Raw genomic sequence first — 24,433 nt, forward strand, 5'->3', positions numbered from 1 at the left:
CCAGGTCTATTTTAACCAGTGGTGGTCAGCATTTAAAGAAACTCTGACTGCCGCTGTCTGAATATTGACCCCAAGTTTGGATGAAAATAGGGTACAGATTTAGGAGCATAACTCAGGAGCCCAGCTTTTTTGAATATCATAACCTATTGTTTATGTATAAATGCCTGTTCTTTTAGCATTCAACAGTCTGTTCTTTACTTCTCACTTTCTGTGATAAGAGAGGGGTAGCATCCTTAGAAAATATGTTTTACCCTACACGATGATGTGTTTAGTGCAGCCCTTCTCAACCCAGCCTTGAGACACACCCAGCCAGTCAGTATGCAGTGGCGTTCCTAGGGGGTCTGACACCCGTGGCGGATCGCCGATGCGCCCTGCCCCCCGAGTGCAGTGCCCCCTCTGGAACAGCGCGACGCCCCCCGGCAATAGAACCCCCCGATCCCCTGGCAAAAGAACCCCTCGGGTGCACGCCGCTGGGAGGGGGTGCCGCGTGCCTGACGGCTCTTCGTTTTCATGCTCCCTCTGCCCCGGAACAGGAAGTAACCTGTTCCGGGGCAAAGGGAGCATGAAAACGAAGAGCCGACAGGCGCACGGCACCCCCCCAGTAGCGTGCACCTGGGGCGGACCACCCCCACCGCCTCCACCGCCCGCCCCTTGGTACGCCACTGTCAGTATGCATGAGATAGATTTGCATACCAAGCAGGCAGTGCTTGCAAATTTATCTCGTGGTAATTCATTGTGGATAGCCTGAAAACCCTGACTGGCTAACTGTGCTAGGAGGACTGGGTTGAGAAGCACTGGTCTAATGCATGCTGAGTTTTAACATAGGTACTGGTGATTCAGCAAACCAGTGACACCAAGCTGCAAGGGCAAGGAAGCACACCAAGATGTTTGCAGGGAACTAATGACTGGAACCTCTCACCATACAGTTGCTGGATCGCCTTCCTGTCTTGGGTGTCCAGTTCCACACTGTTTCCCACCACACTGTAGTTGGGGTTCATCACAGAATCAGATCTGTAAATATGGGGTAACCCCAGAACGTGTCCTATTTCATGGACAGCCACCTGGTGGAAATAAACACAGTTTACTGACTGTATACAGTGCAGCATAATCTGATTATCACAGGGCATGTCCCAATTTAACTTTTGGCCAAAAGCAGGACAAAGGAGGTACAACCCCCACCCCACCCCCTCCTAAAGATCTGCAGGCTTGGAAATAGCACATCTTTTGTCCAAGGATTTCATTTCCTGAAATTCAGGAAGGAAAACAATATTTATGTAAAGGTTTTATTACTTTTACTTGTAAAGAAGTACAGGATAACATTTGTTACTTTTACTGAAGTAATAATTTTGCCAGTTTTTACTACTTTTGCTTAGTTACATCTGATGCTTGCTGTTAAAAGTAAATGCAGAAGCGAGATGTAAATAATGATTCCTTAGTAAACCAAATGAAACAGCAAAACCGGGAACAGGATTTTGCTATTGCAAACCTCATCAGGCAAACAGTGGATCATCTCATCTTAAATTTTGCTGTTCAGTGAACATAGTCTATAAGAACAGTAGAGTTGCTTATGTTTGTGGAACTGGTTACTGGTCTCCAGCCAAAGAGAACAGTGGTGAGTTAGGTCACTTTGAAGCGGAGATGAAGCTGAAGCTGGTTGCAATTCTTGGTGAACAGCTATGCCTCTATCACAACCGACTGCTGGTCATCCCATAGAAAATTTTATATTAGGGTGACTGTACACTGGATGGATAGTCTTTAGAGATGAAGACTGCAACGCACTCTATGCTGGCTACAAAGAGTATATAATCAAGAAACTTCAGACAGTCCAGAACACTGCAGCTAGACTCATATGCGGTAAAACAAAATATGAAAGTGCCAAACCCCTACAAGAAAAGTTACATTGGCTCCCACTCAAAGAACGCATCACGTTCAAAATATGCACTCTAGTTCACAAAATCATCCACGGTGACGCTCCAGCCTACATGACAGATCTGATAGACCTACCACCCAAGAATACTAAAAAATCATCCCGCACATTCCTTAATCTTCACTTCCCTAATTGCAAAGGTCTAAAATACAAACTAATACATGCGTCAACCTTTTCCTACTTGAGCACACAATTCTGGAACGCATTACCACGCAACTTAAAAACGGTCTGTGAACTGACTAACTTCCGCAAACTACTGAAGACCCACCTCATTGACAGAACATACCACAATGATTAACACATGTGAACTCTTCCACATGGAACCAGAACTGTCCTACTCTATTACTTGCTAAGATATTATCATGTTTTATTATTATCACCTTACCCTTAGATCCTTTTGCTATACTAAATGTATTTTTTCAGACAGATTTCCACAACTCATGATGTATTGTAAGCCACATTGAGCCTGCAAAAAGGTGGGAAAATGTGGGATACAAATGCAATAAATAAATAAATAAGTCTGCTTGACTAGCCTTAAGACTGAAGAGTTCCCACATATTTAACATTCTTGCATCAGTTCTCAAAGATATTCAGAGATTGCCATCACAATAAAAATGGTTAAAACAATAACAGACAATGATTCCAACTTTGTGAAAGCTTTCTTTGTAATTGGACAGCATGATAAAGTGAAGGTGCAAGTGATGAATCAGACAGCACTACTTCTAATGTAGATGATGATGACAATAACAATAATAAAGTACTCTTTGCTATACAAAAGTCAAGTGTTTCAGATACCTGCAGACCAAGTCAGAAGACATCAGTAACATTGCTTCTTGACCTGATTCGAAAGAACTTTTTATCAGACTGAAGACGCCACTTCCTGCTTATGCTGTACTGGATTAATGACTCGCAAGCACACTCGAATGAGTGGCAGTCATTTTCAAAAATTTAGTTTTACTAAAAGCAAAGTGGGTTGAATTACAGAGCGGTAAAGTTATTGAGATAAAAACGTTAACAATACTTGCATTCATTGTAGTTGTGGTACTTTTATTTTTTACTCAAAAAGTATTATATTAGGCAATAACTTTTTTACTTAAGTAAATTTTTTATGTGCTTTTCATTGTACTTTTACTTTAGTATTAAAATATACATTTATTTTTACTTTTAATTAAGTACTTTGACTTTCAAAGTGATACTTGTAGCAACTAAGCAATGGACCTATAGAAAGCTTGCTCATGTGACCCTTTTTCTATAGCACATTTCTCTCATTCATCAAACCTAGGTGAATGATGTGCTTTTCCAACATTCTGTAAGGAAGCCATCTGCTTTGCAGTCTCTTTCCCCAGATTCTATATAGGTTGCCCAAATTTGACCGCAGATCGCAGAAACTAATTAATTGATGAGGCACTAGCAATAGGTGGTATTAATTGACACTCATTTGGAGTTACACGTAGATCTGTCCTCTGCTCTATTCTATAACATTTGCTCCTAAATTTCATAGCGTGCAACTCAAAGGGAAGCGTGGCCATGGGAGGGCATGGGCTAGTCAGGGGCATTCCATAAATTAGATACAATGTCATAGAATACTTGGATTTGTGTGCCCAACTGCCATCAGTTGGACATGAGCTTCCAAACAGGTAGAAAAAGTGATGGTCAAAGCCAGAAGGATGCTTGGGTGCATAAAAAAAGGGATGACCAGCAGGAAAAAGGAGGTGATAGTGCCATTGTATAAGTCTCTGGTGAGGCCCTATTTGGAGTACTGTGTGCAGTTCTGGAGACCAGACCTACAAAAAGATATAACAGGATGGAGTCAGTCCAGAGGGCAGCTTCAAAATTAGTAAGCGGTCTGGAACGCAAAAAATATAGGGACAGGCTTATGAACCTCAACATGTATACGCTGGAAGAGAGGAGGGAGAGAGGAGATATGATAGAGACGTTTAAATATCTCAAGGGCATTAATGTACAGGAAGTGAGCCTTTTTAAACTGAAGGAAAACTCTGGAATGAGGGGGCATACGATGAAGTTAAGATGGAATAGGCTTAGGAGTAATCTAAGAAAGTATTATTTCACAGAAAGGGTGGTGGAAGCATGGAATGGCCTCCCGGTGGAGGTTGTGGAGTCAAGGACTGTGTCACAATTTAAAAAGGCATGGGATAAGCATGTGGAATTGCTTAAGAAAAGGAAGAATTAGGGGTTACAGAGGATGGGCAGACTGGATGGGCCATTTGGCCTTTATCTGCCGTCATGTTTCTATGAGGATTTACACCACAGTTACTGAGTTTATCCCATCAATTCACCAGGCACACAGTAATGAAGCTCCTACTTCTCCCCACCCTCTATCACAGCTAGTTTTCAGGTCAATTACAAGCTCATCAAGCCCTCCTCCAAATATATACATTCCTATTATCCCCCCCCCCCCCAGTCAGAAATCTGATATCTCACTCTCTCCCTGCCCTTCCAGCATCTTCCCTCTCTCTCTCTCTTCTCTCTGTCCTTTTCTCTCCCACATTTTTTTTGTTACATTTGTACCCCGTGCTTTCCCACTCATGGCAGGCTCAATGCGGCTTACATGGGGAATGGAGGGTTAAGTGACTTGCCCAGAGTCACAAGGAGCTGCCTGTGCCTGAAGTGGGAATCGAACTCAGTTCAGTTCCCTAGGACCAAAGTCCACCACCCTAACCACTAGGCCACTCCTCCACATTGAGTATCTGCCCCCTCTTTCCACCCCCTCATCCAGCATATGCACTCTCCCCCCATCCAACATTTGCCCTCACCACCATCCCAAATCCAGCATCTGCTCTCTCTCTCTATCTATCTATCTCTTTTCCTTTCCCCTGCCTACATTAAACCATGCACACTCATACATTTAGATAGACTTGTGTACTGGGTAGCCTCAAGTGGGAACTAGAATTTGCAATCCCCTCCTGAGGCCACCCAGTGTACAAGAAAAGACCCAATAGCTGTTTTCCTACTCATTGCTTGATGCTTGCCCCCGGACTCTGGCCCTTTCTACCCTTCTCCGAGTCAGAGCTTCAGTCTGCCACTGCTTGGTTGGGTCCTGTAGTATTGTGTGTCTTGAGTGAGACTTGTGTAGACACATGCCTCTGCCCTGCCCACTTCATGCAGGTCCACTGGCACAGCCACAGTGGAGCACGCCCCGCGGAACCTAGCAAGCAGGCTGCATCAATCTTTAGTGGCCTGGGCTAGAGGAGCTTGTCCTTTAGGTTAGACGGTTTCCTAAAGAACAAGTCCATAAACCACTATAAATGGACTTGGGAAAAATCCACAATTCCAGGAATAACATGTATAGAATGTTTGTACCTTTGGGAAGCTTGCCAGGTGCCCTTGGCCTGGATTGGCCGCTGTCATGGACAGGATGCTGGGCTCGATGGACCCTTGGTCTTTTCCCAGTGTGGCATTACTTATGTACTAACAGCATGTGCATGAAAGTGGAGGGGAGCAGCACAACACAGAGAATTTAAACTCTGGATTATTTCTTGCCATACGCCGCAACAGTGTGCCAGATAGGGAAATTAAAACAAGTGAGTGACAGTGACCTCAGCCATTGGGGCATGGCCAAATGCCCACTAGATAATCCATCCCCGATATACTGGTCTTAAACTCACTTCACTTCATCTTCAATAAATTCAGAATACTGCAGTAAACCAGTTTACCGGATCCAACAGATATGACCATGTTACACCACATTTAGCCACCCAGCATTGACTCCCACTTGATATGCAGATCCAGTTTAAGACTTGCCTGAAACCCTTTTTATGTGTCAAAGCTTTCTTAGGGTCTTATGTTTGTTTTTCCTTTGGCCTTGCCTGTGTTAGAAGTGAGGGCTGCAGAATTCTCTCTTTCTGCCTCTCCTATCATTATAGCTTATTGTTTATATGAACTACACTGTGGTCATTGCTTAATCTGTTAAACTAAATTAAACAGAAAAGAGGGACACTTTTCAGGACCAGAGCACTGTATCAGTAACTTTATGATCAAGAAACCAAAGCAAACTGAGAAAATAAAACTTTTGAAAGGATCAGGTACTTTGAAGTTGACAAAAAAGGACCTAAGAAGGATCTGAACTTGTATTTATTTATTGGAGTTTCTGACACATTTCCCCTCATTCTATAATCTTGTGCACATATTTTCATGCTCAGTGCAGTGCAGGTTATAGAATAATGGCAGTTACATGCGTAAGTTAATTGCCTAATTAGGTGTGAATTGACACTAACAACCAATACTTGGTGATTATTGGAGTTTATTGGCCCTAATTTGCAATTACATACGTAACTGTACTTAGGCGTTATTCTATAATCTTAGTCCTAAATTCCAGAGCGCAGAACTGCATGAGGGGTGTGGATCTGGGAGGGGCATGCTGGGGTGGGGCAGGGCATGGCAAGCACTTTTGTGCTAAGCTTTTAGAATACTGTTAGTTTACATATGTAACCGATGAATTTAATTGCGAACATTTACACCTGCCGCTGAGCTAGCATTAAGTGCTCATTCTTTAAAATTATGCATAAAACTGCAGACTTAACGCTAGTATTTTATAATAGTAATTACAAGCTTAACTATCATAGAATTCACAGAATTATTCCCATTATGAACTATAAAAGTCCTGTCATTTATTTATTTATTGCATTTGTATCCCACATTTTCCCACCTATTTGCAGGCTCAATGTGGCTTACAGAGTTTTGTTATGATATATTCATCACAGGATATCAGATACAATTGGTACTGTACAAAGATTAAGTAATGGAAGAGTGAAGGAAGGTGTTAGGGAGGATAGTATAGAAGGTGGATTATCATAGCTGGGTGGATTAGTGGGGTAGTTTTGTAAGGTTATGGATTCTCTTTGTAGGCCTTGTTGAAGAGATGTGTCTTCAAAGATTTGTGAAAGTTAGTTATTTCGTCAGTAGTTTTCAGGGCTGTAGGTAGTGCATTCCACAACTGCGTGCTCATGTAGGAGAAGATGGTGGAGTGTATCAGCTTGTATTTTAGTCCTTTACAGCTGGGGAAGTGCAAATTGAGAAATTTGCGGGATGATCTTATGGCATTTCTGGGAGGTAGGTCCACGAAGTTTAGCATGTAGATTGGGGCGTCTGCATGAATAATTTTGTGTACAATCGTGCAGATCTTGAATGCAATGTGTTCCTTGAGTGGGAGCCAGTGCAGTTTTTCTCTTAGGGGTTTTGCACTTTCATATTTAGTTTTTCCAAATATGAGTCTGGCTGCAGTATTCTGGGCTGTTTGGAGTTTTTGATAGTCTGTTCTTTGCAGCCCGCGTATAGTGCGTTGCAGTAGTCCAGATGGCTTATTACCATTGATTGTACCAGGGTACGGAAGATGTATCTTGGGAAGAAAGGTTTGACTCTTTTGAGTTTCCACATGGAGTAGAACATCTTTTTCGTTGTATTCTTCACGTGGGCATCGAGTGTGAGGTTTCCGTCAATGGTAACTCCAAGAATTTTCAGATTTTGTGAGACGGGAAGAGAGCAGTGTGGTGTAGTTATGGTGGAGTATTTTCCCCTTCAGACTATCATTGGAATATGTTTTATCCTGGTTCACTTATTTTCACTTACTATTTGCCATCTTTAGCTAATTCTGTTTTGATCTGAGGAAAAGATTTTAGCTCCTGAAAGCTAGTCAAAAATGTGTTAAATTTAGTCCAATAAAAAGTGTTACCTTTATAGAATTGGTTTGTGTTAGTTAACTTTTACTTCTGTACATTCAAGTATACTAACAACGTAACCACATTGCTTATCCATATGTAAGTTGACACATACTCCCCTATCACCTATGTCCCTCACGCATCCCTTCAAAGCTGTACCACTGCCTTTTAGGGCTGTAATTTCTGGTCCATGCAGGTTACCCTAAAGCTTCTAGTAGATTTGATGGAATTATACCACTCTTGTTTGGGGCTATAGCTGCTGCTCTATGCACACTACCCTCTGCCTTCTCAGAAGCACAATGCAGTCATATCACTGCTGTTTCAGGCTTTAACTGCTGATCTGTCCAGGTTACCCCAGAGTTTCATTTCCATCCTGTTGCCAGTAGGAATTCCTTGTATCATCTGATAGCAAATCATTTTACATTTGCTATGTTGTATACCTGTCTTAACAGGATCCTATTATTTTTGAGAGCTGGCTTGCTGAGTGCCCACAAAATGAAATATTTCAATGTCATTCTAGGGACATCTATGTTAGATTCACCATCCTTTGTCCTACATATAATTATAAGCAGCAATACCTTCAGTAAACTGATTCCCTGGTGAGTACTGGTCGTGGTGAATTGTTCATCATCATCAAAATGGATGTCTCCATGCTGCCATGCGTGGGCAATCTCTTGGCCTTCTCCATCAAAGACCTGGGAACACCCAAAATGACGACCTGCTTGTAACAAGAAATACATTTAACAGTGCAGAAAATAAGAAATGGATTCTCCACATGAACAGGATTCTAGATTTCAATCATTGCAGTAATAATGTACTCAGCCAAAATAAATATAAATGGAAACTAAATCCCTACCACTCCCTGCCAGCCCCCTCCCCCCCATACCCACACAAAAATAGGGGTTCCATGGATTGGCAAAGACAATCCCAGCCATTTAAACCCCACAGTGACCCTCAAAGAGATAATTCTACCTTACACCAACCACATTTGGAGCTTGAGATGTGCATTGGACTCAGAGCTCACGACAGACATATATGTCCTAGCTGTAGCTAAACTGGTTTTCTTCCAATTATGCCAATGATGTCATCTTTGTCCTTTCCTTGACATACATGACTTTCTGACAGTAACTCAAGGACGAGTTATTTCTCAATGGGACCACTGCAGTTTGCTCTACACATGGAGATTCTCCCCCCAAAAACAAAACAAAACAAAAAGTACATACAACTCATTCAAAATGCTACAGCTTGAATGTTTCTAAATATGAGAAAATTCCAAAGGATTACCCCATTCTTAAAACTCTGCACTGGCTCCTAAAACTCTGTTGAACCAAGTTCAAAATCCTGATTCAAGCTTTTTAGGCTCTCACAGAATATGCACCACTTTGTTTCAACCTTTTCTTACCTTCACACTCTTTACACTTTGCTGCCACAGGCCCACTTCTTTATGCAACCACACCGACATACACCTCACAAGCCTAGGAGAAAACCTCTTCGTACCAGTCCCAACCCTATGAAATATGCTACCACTGTATGCTAAATTAGCACCTTACTATCAAAAACCAGCCTCTTTAGAACTGCTAGTCATATACTTTGAAACAAAGTTTTTGTTTTAGACCTTTTTCCTAATTTTCATTGATTTTGTTGAGTTTCGCACTTTTTTATTAATAAGAATGTTTTTAAGCATGTCAGAACTTTAAAGGAAATCAACTGCATGTGTGTTAATTTGTAGGTGTTACGAGACTAGAGGATGAGCTCTTGGACCACTGTTGGGTCCCTGATCGGAAAACCAGGAGGCCCAGGCCAACGGCAGACAAGTCACTGAGGTGGCAGATGGAAGGCTAGATGGAAGGCAACCACAGGGAATCAGGTGGAAGGCTGGAACTAGAGACAGTAAAGGAGATGAGGGGGGCTCAGCAGGAACTAGGATGGAAGACAAGATGGCCTTAGCTGGAACTGGAGCAGGAACCGCAGGAACTAGTACTGGGACTAAGATGGCCTTGGCTGGAACTGGAGCAGGAACAGCAGGAGCTGGTACTGGAACTGGTACTTGGCTGGAATTGGAGCAGGAATAGCTGGAATTGGTATTTGGCTGGAACTGGAACAGGAATAGCAGGAACTGGTACTGGAACCAAGACGGGTTTGACTAGAACTGGAGCATAGAACATAAGAGTAGCCATACTGGATCAGACCAATGGTCCATCTAGCCCAGTATCCTGTTTTCCAAACAGTGGCCAAGCCAGGTCACAAATACCTGGCAGAAACCAAAAGCATGGCAACATACTATACTACAAATCCCAGGGCAAGCAGTTGCTTCCCATGTCTGTCTCAATAGCAGACTATGGACTTTTCCTCTAGGAATTTGTTCAAAACTTTTTAAAACCCAGATACGCTAACCACTGTTACTACCTCCTCTGGCAAAGGGTTCCATAGCTTACCTATTCGTTGAGTGAGAGTTCCAGAGCTTAACAGCAGGACTTACAGAGGCCAGTTAACACATGGCTAGGCAAGGCTAACAAACATTGCGAAGATGATGAGGTAAGGGCTGGCTGCCTTAAGTAGTCAAAACTACTGACATCATCATCGGGCATCTGGAGCAACCGGCTCCTAGAAAAGGTGCATGGAGGAGCATGCATGCCTAGGGAACCAGCTGCTGAGAAGGCATACCACAGTGTGGAGAACCCGGCACACTATAACCACCACTAGGCTTGCGACCAAGGGAACCTGGCTCCAGAATGCCACGTGGTTCACTCACAGTACCTGCTGATGCACAGGTAATGGGGCCAGGGCATGGCGACGGCCATGACAGTCAATTATTGTGGGATAAATCAATTTTGCACACCACATTTCCTCAAGGTTGCTGAACAAAGTGAATGAATGATAACAAGTGAAGCTTTTGGTCCAGAAATAGGAACAGAACTATCTGGTTTTAATATGCATCTATGTAGCAAAGATACCAACTATTCAATCTACACGCCCCTAATTCAGGCATTCCATTCACCTTCTTCCTTCACTTTTGACTACTGTCCCCTATTTCGGTCATTTCTCCTATCTACTTTAATCTTTGGACCCTATCTCTCTCTTATGCTACTACCTACTGTGCCTTGTTTCAGTAACTACTTCCACATGTACATTTTTAAATGTATATACTTTTGATATAAAGTCTACATGCTATAGTACAACTCGAGCTCTTGTTAGAAAAGTGGTAGAAAATAGTGATGATACAGATAATCACATCATAAGAGGAACTAAGCTACTTATCAATAATTTGTAAAGTATGATATTATGGAGGTCTTTGTAAATTATTTTCTATCCTTTCCATTATAAAAATGACTTTTTTATGCAAATCTTTTCAGTAATGATCAGGGGAATTTGAACCTTAGTGAAGAAAATATTGTAACATGAGATATCACGTCATTGGTGTAAATTTTTGTCACCACAAATGAATTTTAAATAAATATTTGACATGATCATGGATGCTGACTTATTTTTACTTTTATTTCTACCACAACACTAAGGTGGTCCTTGTTTATGTCATAAGTGTGCTCTACCTGTTCCAAAGCCAAGCTTGATATCAGCATCTAATACCGAATCTCTGGAGCCTTCTTCAAAGTCTATGGGAGCAACTTCACTCCACAGCCGGAATGCCAAACTAAGTGTTACCCTCTGCTCTTCCTTCGTCAGGTGGGAACTGTATCCTTCTTGCATTAGAATCCACTTCAGCTGCTTCTTGGCAAAGGCCATCTCTAAAACACTTCCAGAAGCCAACTCACTTTGCCTGGCTCTCTTGAATCTGCTGAACAGGGTAAGTAAATGCCTCTTCTTTCTATGGTCAGATGAAGCTAGATTCAACCTTCCTGTCTCCTTGGTTTGCCCTCTGTCTGTTTTCTTGACTGTGTTGATGTTAAATTCTAAAGTATCACTGTGAATTCTGCGTAATAGATCATGTATATGAACAGCTTGATTAGTAGCACCACATTTTGGCTTATTCTTACTATGCTGAATAAGTCTATCTAGATCTTCCATTGTGGGTAGAATATTAGCTTTTTGGAATAGCTTTAGAGATTTAATATAATCAGGGGGGCTACTATGTTGGTCCAGACCAAAACTTCTTAATGAAATGTCTTTTTGTACATCTATCATGTCTTGGGGAATAGGATCATCATCACTGAAAGCAGGTTCACTTTGAGGAGAAGAATTCACCCACTCAGACTCTGTCCATCCATACTCATTAAGGAGCTCCTGAAAATTGAAACAGAGATATGAAATAAATTGATCATGGCATGGGCATGGTAGAATGAAGCATCAAACTTGGATCGAAACTTGGGATAGGCAACTCTGCTCTTGCCTACATCTTACAGAGCACTGTAACTCAGCAGAGATGAGTTAATATTCATTTATTTTCACATAATTGACCCAACACCAACTCAGTTTTAACAGTAGAAAGGCCACAAGAACGTGACAAGAACTCATAAAGTGATATTTGCAATGGGATAGGCAGGGCTAGCTCAAGGGCTCATGGCATCCTCAGCCAACTTGTGCTTTTGCACACCATCTTTGGACCAATCTTGTGGCAAAAGACACACAGATAGGGATACATTTTCAGCTAGTATGGTCGCCAGCTTAACTTAAACACAAGTACCAGTGTTTAACTTAATCCACATATTCAGCACCACTAGCTATATAGGTAGTGGTACTAAATACATAGAAAGAGCAGCGACTGTGCTAGCACCATAGGTGAAATTCTACAACTGGGTGCCTCCATTTAGGTGCTCCAAGAATGCACTGTAGCTTCCATTATAGAATACTAGCATAATCTGATATTGGCATACCTAACATTTATGTATCTGCTGTTATACCAGTCATAGACTTGGTTTAAGTGCAGGTATCTAAATGCAACAAGGATACATTACTAACTGAGTATATATATGTGCCAAGAAGTTAGACATGAGCACTTACACCAGCCACAGAACTCTAAATGCCAGAGATAAGCATATAACTTATAGTCTTCTATAAGGCATGCGTGTAAGTATGAACTCCACCCCTATATATGCTATGTAAAATACACACATATTTACAGAACATATGCAGAATACTGGCATATACACACCCAAATGTATACACAAACATGTATATTCTAGCATTTTGTTTCATAGAATTATCCCCAATTTGTCTTTTTACTTGTTTTCTCACATGCCAAGTTTCATCCCATTCTGTTTTCTATGCTACAAAAGGCTAAAATTCCTTCTCCCATAGAAATGCATTGTACCATTTCTCTGGAACCCTCCAGTCTGGTGTGGCCCATTAAATTTTCAGAGATTTATTTTGCCTCTGACACTCAGATAGACATTCTTGACCCCTTTTGTATAATTCTTTCCAGCTTTCGTTGGGTTTGAAAGAATAAGAGATTTAAAAATAAGAAGCAAATATGCGGACAGATATTAAATTTAAAACCCCAAGTAGGTTCATCCCAACCTTGAAGGCCTTTAGTGCTTTTTTTACTTTACAAGCTCTTTTGCAGTTTCTCTTTTGAACACAATTGTCTTTCAAAGCAGATAATTCTGTAATAGACCCCCCCCCCCCCAGAATAAACTCTGAATCCCCAGAATCCAAGATTTTATTCAAAACCACTCTAACATTGACAGATCTCTGCCTGAAGCAGCCTTGCCCTGGGCTGTTTGCTCCAGCTAGGTTGTTAGCACCAACTACAGCTTTTACAGAGTGAAATGATAGGTCTACCTCTGCATAGTTCTAATTCTGAACCTCCTTACATTTCCTCTGACTCTAGGCACTCAGTTTTGCAGTGTCCATAGCACTTTCTTCCTCCTCAGGTATATCTCCTTCATTCTTTCACTCACATCCCCTTTTATACCCTGAAGCTATGTACTTTCCCTACACTTTTGATTGTTCTCCCTCCTATGGCTTCATGGGAGTTGTAGTTAACTAGCAACTCTCACCTCTTCCTTGTTATGTCAAATTCATTAACCTTTCTTTTTGCAGTGCCCACTTCCTGCTGCAATGGGTAATTTACCCCATCACAGCACTATATTCTAAGCAAAGTAAATTTCAAAGGCATTTACCTGAGTAAATCCTATTTACCTAGGTAGCCTGCCCTGATTGAAAATTATCCACTTCGAGGGTTCTATAAGTACTCATGGGCCTTCCAAGGCTGCATACAGGTGTATTCAGGGGAGGAAAGAAAGATGTGCTGATCTGATCTTTGAAGTCATACATGCTCCACCCCCCCCCCAACACCCCCCACCGATTGCCCATCTACAGGTTCAAATGTAGGCGGACATTTTCTGTGCACATACCTTGAAGGGAATTTCGAAAATCAGTTACAAGATCCACAAGCATGTATGAAAGTATATGTGTACTTCACAAGAATGTGAGCTACATAAAACTGGCCTCCTCAAAAACTGTAGGGTGACACTGCACAAAAGAATTCAGAACACTGACCCAGGCATTCCTGACCTAATTCTCAGGTATGTGCTGTTGACGATCTGATTCTAAGCATTGTTCCCCACCATGCTCATAGTTGATTACTGGAACATTGTAGTCACATGACATGTACAGTGCTGTGTATGCTGATGGTGCAACAGGCATAATAAATATTGGCCTGACATTCAAAAGCACTTATCCAGGTAGCAGCTCCAGTTATACAGATAAGTGCCATTGACCTGGGCCAGCCATCGATTTTCAGAGGCATTGCAAAATCATAATAGACTGCATTGCAAGTAGCTGGATAGCACCGGAACAGCAATGTGGTGGAGCGGAGGTGCAGCAGGAAATTGTCCAAATAGTAGTGATATTCATAATAGAGGCTGACTGAATTTTGGGTTCGGTTTTGGCACTCAAAACAGGCCAGAAATCCATATTTTGTCTAGTTTTGGTTTTGACCGAAAATGTCTATATCAGTTTCAGCTGAAACTGAAACTTACTCTTTACTCATAGTGTGCACTCCCTGCCCCAACAATTGTGGTCTCGGCTCCCTCTTCCCCCTCTCCTAAACAAAAGTAGCCCTCCCTCCTCCCAAGCCTATCTTTGAGTCCCTGGTGGTCTAGTGGTTAGTCAGGACAGGAGTGATCCCAAGTTGCTCCTGCCCCTGTTGCCTCTGTCGTCTGTCGCTAAAGGTGTTGGTAGCCATTTTGACAGTGGAGATGGTGAGGGCAGGATACTAGACCACCTTGGACTCACCCCAGCACTTGAGAGACAGAACGAAGGGAAGCTGAAGGCGCGCCGAGCCAGCACGCGTTTCACTGGTGCTGACGTGCTGTGTCGCTGCCGATGCCGCCTTCCCTTAACCCTGAGCAGGTATCAAGTTTTAAATTTCGGAGGGGGGGGCGGGAACTGGACCTGGTGCTCGGTGGGAGGGAGAGAAGGAGGAAGGCCTGATGCTGGGTGGGTGGGAAGGAGGAAGCCCTGATGCTGCTGGGTGGGAGGGGAGGAAGGAAGGAAGGCAGGCAGGCGTGATGCTGGGTGGGGTGCCTGGCGCTTGATGCTGGGTGGGTGGGAGGGAGGGAGGGGTGCCTGCCTGCCTGCCTGATGCTAGGTGGGAGGGGTGACTGGTGTTAGGTGGGTGGAAGGGGTGCTTGATGCTGGGTGACAATTATGGGTTAAGCTCCGCCCCAACCCACCCCCTTTAGCCTCCCCAAACAGTTGGGCCACCGACCGCCTATGGTAGCAGCAGTGCTACCTTTGTTTGGAAGAAAGGGGTATCGGTGTTATCTTTGTTCAGGGGATGGAGGAGAAGTGAGAGGGAGGAGGCTGCTATGGTTTTGATCAGGATTGGTTTCAGTTTGGGCCAAAACTGTGCAGCAATATTTGGCCACAGATTCAGTTTCAGCCAAAACTGACAAAAATGGTTTTGGTCAGCCTCTAATTCATTACTACAATCTGGATAACTATCTGGTTAAGTTGGCACAGAAAAATTGCTACTGGATATTGCCACTAATCGGCGGTATACCTGGGCATTCAGCACCACTATCTGGATAGCAGTTGGCACTGAGTATCTGGGAGTATTTTAAACACTGCGGTGGCAAAGTTTTAATATTGACACAATTCTTTATTTATTTAAAATTTCTATCCTGCTCCATCTGACGATTCTATCTGGGATTCTGTTCACCTCAGTTGCATTGGAAAGCCTCTTCTGATGTGAATTGTTGTTCCATGGCAAGGTCCCCAGACATTAGCAACAACATTTGAGAAATGAAGGAAAAGAGAGATCAACTGGGTCTGTGGCATATTAACAAAAAGAATTATGGCCCATGTTGAAGTGGATGATATTCAATTTTTCTATAAAAGTGGGTTCAAATTAGGAGGAGCCTGTTATTAGATTGAACAATGGTTTAGAGGCAGTTCTTATACATAGTAATGGGCTGATTAGCACCTATAATTGGGTGCTATCAATTATCGGTGTAAATTGGCGGCAATTTGGATTTATGTGCACATCTTGCGAGGTGCTATTCTATAGATATGCGCATAAATCTTTTAGCACGCAACTGAAAAGGAGGCGTGGCTATGGGAGGGTCAGGGGCATTTACTAAAGATACACACACTATTATAGAATTGGGGGGATCTGCACCTAATTTACACCCGAAGATTTACACCAGGTGTCAATCTTCACACCCAGAGTTGGACACAGATCCCAACACTACATGCTATTCTAAAACAGTGCCCAACTTGGAACACCGTTCATAGAAATTGCGCTCAGAGTACGTATTTTTTAGGCACCTAACTTGGGTGCCATTTACTGAATCTAGTCCTAAGCACATAATTAGTGTAGAATTACCCATGTGAATGGCAATATTCTATTAATGCAAGTGCACAAAAAGCACTTATAGTCAGGGCTTTTTTTGCTGGGGTACTTGGGGGTACTGAGTACCGGCACCTTTTCCATTGTCTGCTAAAATTGACCCATGAACCCCAAGTTTTAATGGAAGAACTCAGGCTCTACACACCAATTCTACCTTGTTATAGATTCTGTGACTTGGTTGTAGGTGGCCTGGCTATTGTGGGGGTGGGTCCCTCAGTGATCACTTCACCCTTGAAGGGTGGCCTAGCATTGAGTACCAGCACCTTTTTTGCTAGTAAAATGCACTGCTTATAGTTGACATTATAGAATGAGGGGGCTACTATATATTGTCATTATTTTAAAGCTGGATTATTGTGCATCCTTTTTATCAGAGTTTACCTTGGAAAAATTTGAGAACTACACTGCAAAACTGAGTGCCTAGAGTCAGAGGAAATGTAGGAGGTTCAGAATTAGAAACTATGTGGAGGTAGACCTATTGTTTCACTCTGTAAAAGCTGTAATTTGAGAACACTTCAACTCAAAATTTTCCAAGCCTTACAACCAGACAAGCTCAAAATACTGCAGCTTGTCTGGTTGTAAGGCATGGAATCATATTACGCCTTTACTTTATGACTCTCATTGTCTTCCTATTTATCAGCAAACAACTTTCAAAGTGCTTATGTTGACCTTTCAATGTATACATAATTTAGGGGCCTAATTATTTATCTAAGCTCTTGGATATTATGCTCTGGGTAGATCTTCTCAGCAAGCCTTGTTAACTCTTGCCGGGATTTCTGATGAAAGGTGTTTTCATCTAGAAACAGGACATTCAGGATTTGTACATCAGTTGTCTGGAACAACTACCACTAGATCTTCAATTAGAACAGAATTACTTCCATTTGAGGAAATTAGTGAAAGTTTGACTTATCACTGCTGCTTTTATTTTTTTATTTTATACAAATTGCTGAGTTGGGTATTTATATGATAAATGTATAACTGTGATTTTTTATTTATATTTTGTTTTAGTTAATATTGTATGATTAGTTAACTAATGTATGTATGCTTTTATTCTTATATGGATGATACTACTACTACTACTACTATTTAGCATTTCTATAGCGCTACAAGGCGTACGCAGTGCTGCACAAACATAGAAGAAAAACAGTCCCTGCTCAAAGAGCTTACAATCTAATAGACAAAAAATAAAGTAAGGTGGTAGAACGAGAGGACATGAAATGAGATTGAAGGGGGGCAGACTCAAGAAAAATGTCAGGAAGTATTTTTTCACGGAGAGAGTAGTGGATGCTTGGAATGCCCTCCCGCGGGAGGTGGTGGAAATGAAAACGGTAACGGAATTCAAACATGCGTGGGATAAGCATAAAGGAATCCTGTGCCGAAGGAATGGATCCTCAGGAGCTTAGTCAAGATCGGGAGGCGGGGCTGGTGGTTGAGAGGCGGGGATAGGGCTGGGCAGACTTATACGGTCTGTGCCAGAGCCGGTGGTGGGAAGCGGGACTGGTGGTTGGGAGGCGGGGATAGTGCTGGACAGACTTGTACGGTCTGTGCCAGAGCCGGGGTTGGGAGGCAGGGCTGGGGAGGTGAGGATAGTGCTGGGCAGACTTATACGGTCTGTGCCTGTGCCAGAGCCGGTGGTTGGGAGGTGGGGCTGGTGGTTGGGAGGCGGGGATAGTGCGGGCCAGACTTATACGGTCTGTGCCCTGAAGAGCATAGGTACAAATCAAAGTAGGGTATACACAAAAAGCAGCAAATATGAGTTATCTTGTTGGGCAGACTGGAAAACTCTTTTTATTGGAAAAAACTAAAAACAAATAACATACAAATCAAAAACAAGCCCCTAGCTATACACGGTCCTCCTATCTATGTACACCCCCTCCCCCTCCTCAATAGTACAGTGGAAACTGTTTATTAGAAAGACCAAAGAAAAAAACCGGACATGCAAAATCAAACCCCAGGCTCCTAGCTAGACATGGTCTGCCTATCTATGTACACCCCCTCCTCAATATACAATGGATCAACCCCCCCCCCCCGACCCCCCACAACCCCTTCAGACAACTGGCACACAATCCCCTGGGAAAGCATGTCCCCTCATGGCGGCTTAAGCCTCACGTGTCTCCACCACCTCGAAGCCACCCCCACCCCTTTTTCCACCCTTTCCCACTTCGCCGCTTCCTGCACCGCCCTTACCACATCCCAGCTGACTACCTCCGCCGGCCGGACCTCCTGGTACAGGACACCCTGCAGCGCGCCATCCAGAGGCAGTACCGCAATATCACCGAAATCAGAAAGCGTGTTACCGGATCCCCGCGTCCCTCTCCACCCTCTGGGCCATACACCCAGTCCGCATAGCTGTAGTTGCGGAAACTGGGGATCTGCAGCAACGAGGAAACCCGGTCAGAGACCTGGACTGTAAATGGGCACCTCACCAGGAAATGCTCCATCGTCTCTTCAGTTCCAGCACATTCCTCCCGTGGGCACCCCTCTATCCCGCACATTGCGATAGTTCAAATTTCCTCGGACGTACAGTCTACCGTGAAAGGACAGCCACGCCAGGTCTTTATACTTCACCGGGATGCGGTTCGAAGCAATCAACCGTAACCCCTGCTGCATCCATGGGCCGGCGCGTCCCTCAGCGCCAGAGGAGCTGAGAACACCTGCGCCCGTACTCTGTCCATCCAGACCCCCCGTTGTCCTGCCCTCACCCCCCCCACCGTCAGCCCCCACACCCTCACCAATTTCACTAGGGGCTTGCAATAACTCACCCCCCCCGAGCCCCCCTTCGCAGTGCCACTACCCTCCCCCCCTTCCCGCCATAGGTCCCAATATCTCGGCTACCACTGCAGGACACTCCTAGCACACCCCGGTGGCTCCCGCCCTACCGCCCTCCCCAGATTGAACTGCAGGAACAAAGCGCTGAAAAACAGGACTGGGTTTATCATGCCCACCCCCCCCCCCCCCCTCCCTCCTAGGCAGATAGGTAACATTCCGTTTTACCGGATTCGTCCTGTTGCCCCAGAGCAGCCGGAAGAACACCCCATACAAGGCCGTGTACCGGCTCTCCGGCAGCAGGCAGATGTAACTGACGAACAGAAACAAAGGAACTAAGTGTGCCTTGATGAGCTGTACCCGCTCCCCCATGGTCATTTTCCACCCCTTCCATCTATCCACCCTCCCCTTCACTTCTTGGAGACACCTATCCCAGTTGTAGAGCCTATAATCCCCCTTCTCGAAGTATATTCCCAAGACCCGTATACGTTCCACAGCTGTAGGAAACCTACCTCCCAACTCAAATTGCAGCCCCTGATCCCCAACCCACAGGCTATTGGACTTTTGAAAATTGACCTGCGACGCTGTTGCCTGCGAGTATTCCTGGATCAGGTTCTGCAATCTACCTCCCTCCCTCTGGTCCGCTACCCACACTGTAACGTCATCTGCATACACCACGACCCTTAACTGGTTATTGTCCCCCACCTCCACCCCTCCAGCCCCTCCGCCCCCCCCTTCTCCAGCCGTCTTATAAAGGGTCGATGGCGTATGCATACAACAGCGGGCTGAGTGGGCACCCCTGTCGGACCCCTGCCCCTACCTCAAACCCCTGCCCTCTCCACCAGTTAACCAGGGGAAAACACCCCGCATGGCCGATAGAGTAGCTGTAATTGCTCTATCCAACCCTTCGGAAACCCATAGCGCTCCAGAATGCTCCATAGGACACACCCACTGCACTCTATCAAACGCTTTTTCCTGGTCGAGTGTTACCAACAGCCTACCATGCCCTCCCACTCTACTGCGTTCTACCCCCTCCCGCACCCACGCTGCAGCTTCCAAGACCCCTCTCCCTTTAACCCCACATGCTTGCGAGGCTGCTAGCAAATCCCCAGACACCTGCCTCATTCTCTGGAATAGCATTCGCGCAAAGATTTTTCGATCCGTATTAAGCAGTGCTATAGGCCGCCAGTTGGCCAGCATCGCCGGGTCCTTCCCCTTACTTAGTAGGGATAAGAGCCGCCTCTGTCAAGGAACTAGGCAAGGAACCCTCCAACTGGGCTGCCCCCCATACCCTCACCAGGATCGGCACCAGCTGCTCCTTAAAGGCCTGGTAGAACTCAGTTGTTAGCCCATCCGGCCCCGGCGAGGTCTTCCTGTGGAGCGCCCCGATGGCTTCCCTCCACCTCCTGTTCTGTCCACGGGTTCAAGAGGGCCTGAAGCTGGGGTCCCCCGTGACCTATCCCCGGGGTTCCTTCCACATAACACTCCATCTGTTCCATATCAATCTGCTGGCTGAAAGGAACGCCGCAAAGTGGTCCCTCACTGCCCCCAGAAGCCCCTCCCTGGTGTCCTGCAGGACCCCCTGTGCATCCCGCACCCCCTCCATCACCCTGCGCGCCCTCCGCTCCCGGCAGCATGCGAAGGGGTCCGGGCTACACATTTTCCCGAAGTCCCGCTCATACACCAAGGAGGTGTAGCGGTTGTACTGTACCTGCTCCAGGAGTGCTTGGAGATCATGTATTTCTTCCTCCCTCCCCCCTTGTGAAATCAATGTGTCCCTCTTTTCTTTATTGCCATGCCCAAACTTTGTCCTTTCCCTCCCCTCCCTTCTCGCCTGTCTGAGAAAGAATCCCAGCGTTCGTCTTTTCACTGTATCCCACCACTCCCCCAATGCTGAAATGCCCCCTGCACTGACACCTGATCTTCCAAAAACCGGCGGTACTTCCTCCCGCACCTGCTCGCTACCTAACCACTTTAAATTTAGTCGCCATAACCCCCTCCCTGGCCTCTGCGCTGGCCGCCCCCCCCCCCCCACCTGAAGGAGGACCATGTGGTGGTCTGAAAAGTCCACGTCCACGGTTCGTGGAACCCCCCAGACAAACCCCCTTCTTTACCAGGAATCTATCGATTCTACTTTTACACTGCCCTCGAAAGAACGTGAACCCCTCCTGTTCCTCACAGAAGGCCACATGCGCGTCTACCAGCTCCGCCTCCCGCATGATCCCTGCCAGCCTCACCCGTCATAGCCCACCTGTACCGATCGTCCCCCACTATCCTTTTTGCGCAATATGGTGTTAAAATCTCCCCCCCAGACTACTTGGCGCGAAGTGTATAGGTAGGGCTTGATCTTCCCAAAGAGGAGCACCCTTTCCTTCTTGCTTTGGGGCCCGTACACATCACCACCCTCAGTGCTCTAATCCTCCCAAATCGCATCCACAACAAGACATCTCCCCACCCCCAGCTCCACCACTCGCTGATATTCACCCGTGGGACTTAAATAAGATCCCCCACCCACCATAACCTCTCCCCCGCCAACCCCCACACCGAGGGACCCCCACTTCCAGGCCCGCCTTGCCCGCCTGATCACCTCAATGGACCGCAGCCGAGTCTCCTGGAGCAGGAAGCAATCTGCTTGGACCCTCGCGAACCAGTCATACCTAAACCCTGCTTCTTCGGAGAGGCGATGCTGGCCACATTCAGCGTGGCAAATGTCAACACTAAGCCTGCATCCTCATTGCGAGTCACGGGTCTGCTCACTCCCAACTTCTTTCCTTATCTCCTGGGATACCCCCTTCTTACCCTGAAGCAGGTCCTCTGCTATGCGGTCTACATCATCCCCTGCCAGATCCCCCCCCCCCCCCCGCAGCCGTCCTGTCTGCACCTTCCCCCCCCCCCCTCCCCCTTTCTTCCTTCCTTTCTTCTTTGCTCTATCCGGACCCACCCCCTGATCCCTCCCTCTCCCCTCTTCACCCCCCGCCCCCTACCTCCTCCTCCGAGTCCTCCACCTCCCCCAAGTCCTCCAAGTCCTCCAGATCCTCCTCTAGCTCCACTCTGTCCCCCCAAGCCTGCACTTGGGCCTTCAACCACCTGCCCGCCCCTCAGCTTTCCTCTTACTCCCCTTTCCCCTCCCTCCCTCCCTTCCCTCTTCCTCCTCCCTCACCCCTCCCCCCTCCCCCAGAGCCTTCCCGCCCTTCTTCCTACCACCAGTACCCTCCTCCAGTGCTTCCTCATATTTCCGTTTGCCCTCCCCAATCCCCCCTGCCGCCCCCTCTTCCTCCATTAACTCCACCTCTTCTCCTTCCCCCTGTTCTTCCTCCTCCCTCCCAACCTCCCTATCCTCCTCTTCCTCCTCCAACACCTGAAATCTGTTCCCCCCCCTCTTCCCCTGCAGCGACCCCTCCCTGCCCACCCCTACTTTCCCCCCCCCCTCCGAAACTTCCCTTTCCTCTGTGGCACTTGTACCCACTCCCCCTCTCCCCCCTGCTCCACTCCTGACCCAGCCCCCTGCCGCCCCCCCCTCCTGCATCCCCTCCTTCTCCCCCCCTTGCCCCTCCCTGCCTATCACCCCCTGCCCTATCCCTCCTCCATTACCCCCCCTCCCCGTCCCTTCCCCCACATATCCCACTCGTTATGGGCCGCCCTAGGGCAGTTCCGATATGCATGGCCTAACCCGCCGCAGAGGTTGCACCTGATCGCGGTGCAGTCCTCTGTGGCATGCTGATCCCGCATCTTCCACACTTTACCACGGGGCATGACATGCTGAAGTGCCTAAACGAACCACATCTGAAGCACTGCCGCGGCTGCCCCTTGTAAAAGCACAGTATCCTGTCACGACCGATAAAGGCAGCCGAAGGAATGTGCTGGACCACATGGCTCTCCTGTCTCAATTTGACCAGGGCTCCCCAACCTCCTGCCCAAACCCTGCTTGGATCCGGTAACTTTGTAAGTGGGGATCTCAGCTCCGCGTACCTCTGTAGCCAGTAGGCTAAATCTGCCCCAGAGATAGACTCATTTCTCACGAGCAGGGTGATCTGCACCAGGTCCGGCTTGCTGACTGGAATGGCCCTGAGGTCCCGCCACTCCCCCTTTCCCCTCACCCCCTCGTACCTTTCCCAGAATATTTCCATCCCCCTCTGGGTCATGAAGCTCAAGTCATATTCTGGGATGTTGATGGGGTGTATACACGCGTAAAAGTCCTCGGGTATAAACCCCATCCCCATCACCAGCCTCAAGACCCGATCCCTGGAGGGCATTGCCCCCTCCCCTATCCATTTCAGCTGTACCACATTTCGCCGCTTAGGCAGCTGTCCACCCCCTGTCCCCGCTCCCCCCCAACCCCTCCCTGGCCCTCAAAACCACCCGATCTCCCCCCTCCCTCCTTCCCCCTCCCTGGACTACTGCCGCAAAGGACTTGGACCCCAGCCCCCACCGCCCCCCCTCCACACTTGTTCCAGCCCTTCCCTCTGCCTCCCCCCCCCCTTCTGTCCCTCTGCCCCTCCCCTCATCCCTCTCCCTTCCTCAATATCCACCGCCCCCTCCCCCTCCCGTTGTCCCCCGTCCCCTTCCCTCTCAGACAAACATCCAGCAACGTCCATAGTCAGTTCTGCGGCTTGGGCTGCCTCCAACTGATTGTCCTGCCCATCACCACTTCCTGGAACGTCCCTGCTCGTCCCTGCCACTGCAGGCTCCAGCCTCTGGGCTAATCGCCTCCTCTCCTCTGTCTCCTGGCGATACTCTGGCACCTGCCCAGTCAGGTCTGCAGCTGGCGATACCAGACTCCCTGCTCGCTCTGCCCCCGAACTCCCTCCAACCTCCGGCACCAGGGGCGAAGCCTCCGGAACTCCGCCGCTACCCCTTGGCTCCTCGCTCCCAGCCGTCCTGCTGGCAGGTCTGCTCCACCACCCGCTGCACATCTGTTAGACTTGCCATGTCCACTTCTGTAGTCAACGAAAGTCTCTCAACAATCGGGTTACTTCCCCCTTGCTTCGGGTGCAGTCCCTCCTGCGTTCTCCCAATGGCTGGCGCTTTCCCGGGGGCATGGCTTGTCTGTTCCTGATTCCGCCACAGGCTGGCTGTTAGCACCCCCCGATTTCACCTCTTGTAATGGACAGCTGGTCAAATGAGCTCCCAGCTGCTGCCCCGCTCCTATCCTCTCTCTCCGACCCCTCTCCTGTAAACCGCCAGCTACTCCATGCTCAGGGAAGACCTCCCCTGCTCCCGGACTTCGTGGGCGGGGCTTCTCCAGATGCCATGCTG

At 46.7% G+C, this 24,433-nt stretch overlaps 1 protein-coding gene across 1 annotated transcript in view; it reads right to left on the bottom strand.

Annotated features, from left to right (window-relative positions):
• LOC115469318 (matrix metalloproteinase-21-like) overlaps window positions 1-24,433 on the bottom strand; it is a 53,819-nt gene that overhangs the window by 19,667 nt on the left and 9,719 nt on the right. The window contains exons 2-4 of the mRNA XM_030201824.1: window positions 11,151-11,841; window positions 8,181-8,320; window positions 920-1,061 (exon numbers count right to left, since the gene is read on the bottom strand). Coding sequence (XP_030057684.1) covers window positions 920-1,061; window positions 8,181-8,320; window positions 11,151-11,742 — 874 coding nt within the window. The 5' untranslated portion in view covers window positions 11,743-11,841. The remainder of the gene's footprint in view (window positions 1-919; window positions 1,062-8,180; window positions 8,321-11,150; window positions 11,842-24,433) is intronic.

The sequence above is a fragment of the Microcaecilia unicolor genome, chromosome 4, assembly GCF_901765095.1.
Source record: "Microcaecilia unicolor chromosome 4, aMicUni1.1, whole genome shotgun sequence".
Classification (NCBI taxonomy): domain Eukaryota; kingdom Metazoa; phylum Chordata; class Amphibia; order Gymnophiona; family Siphonopidae; genus Microcaecilia; species Microcaecilia unicolor.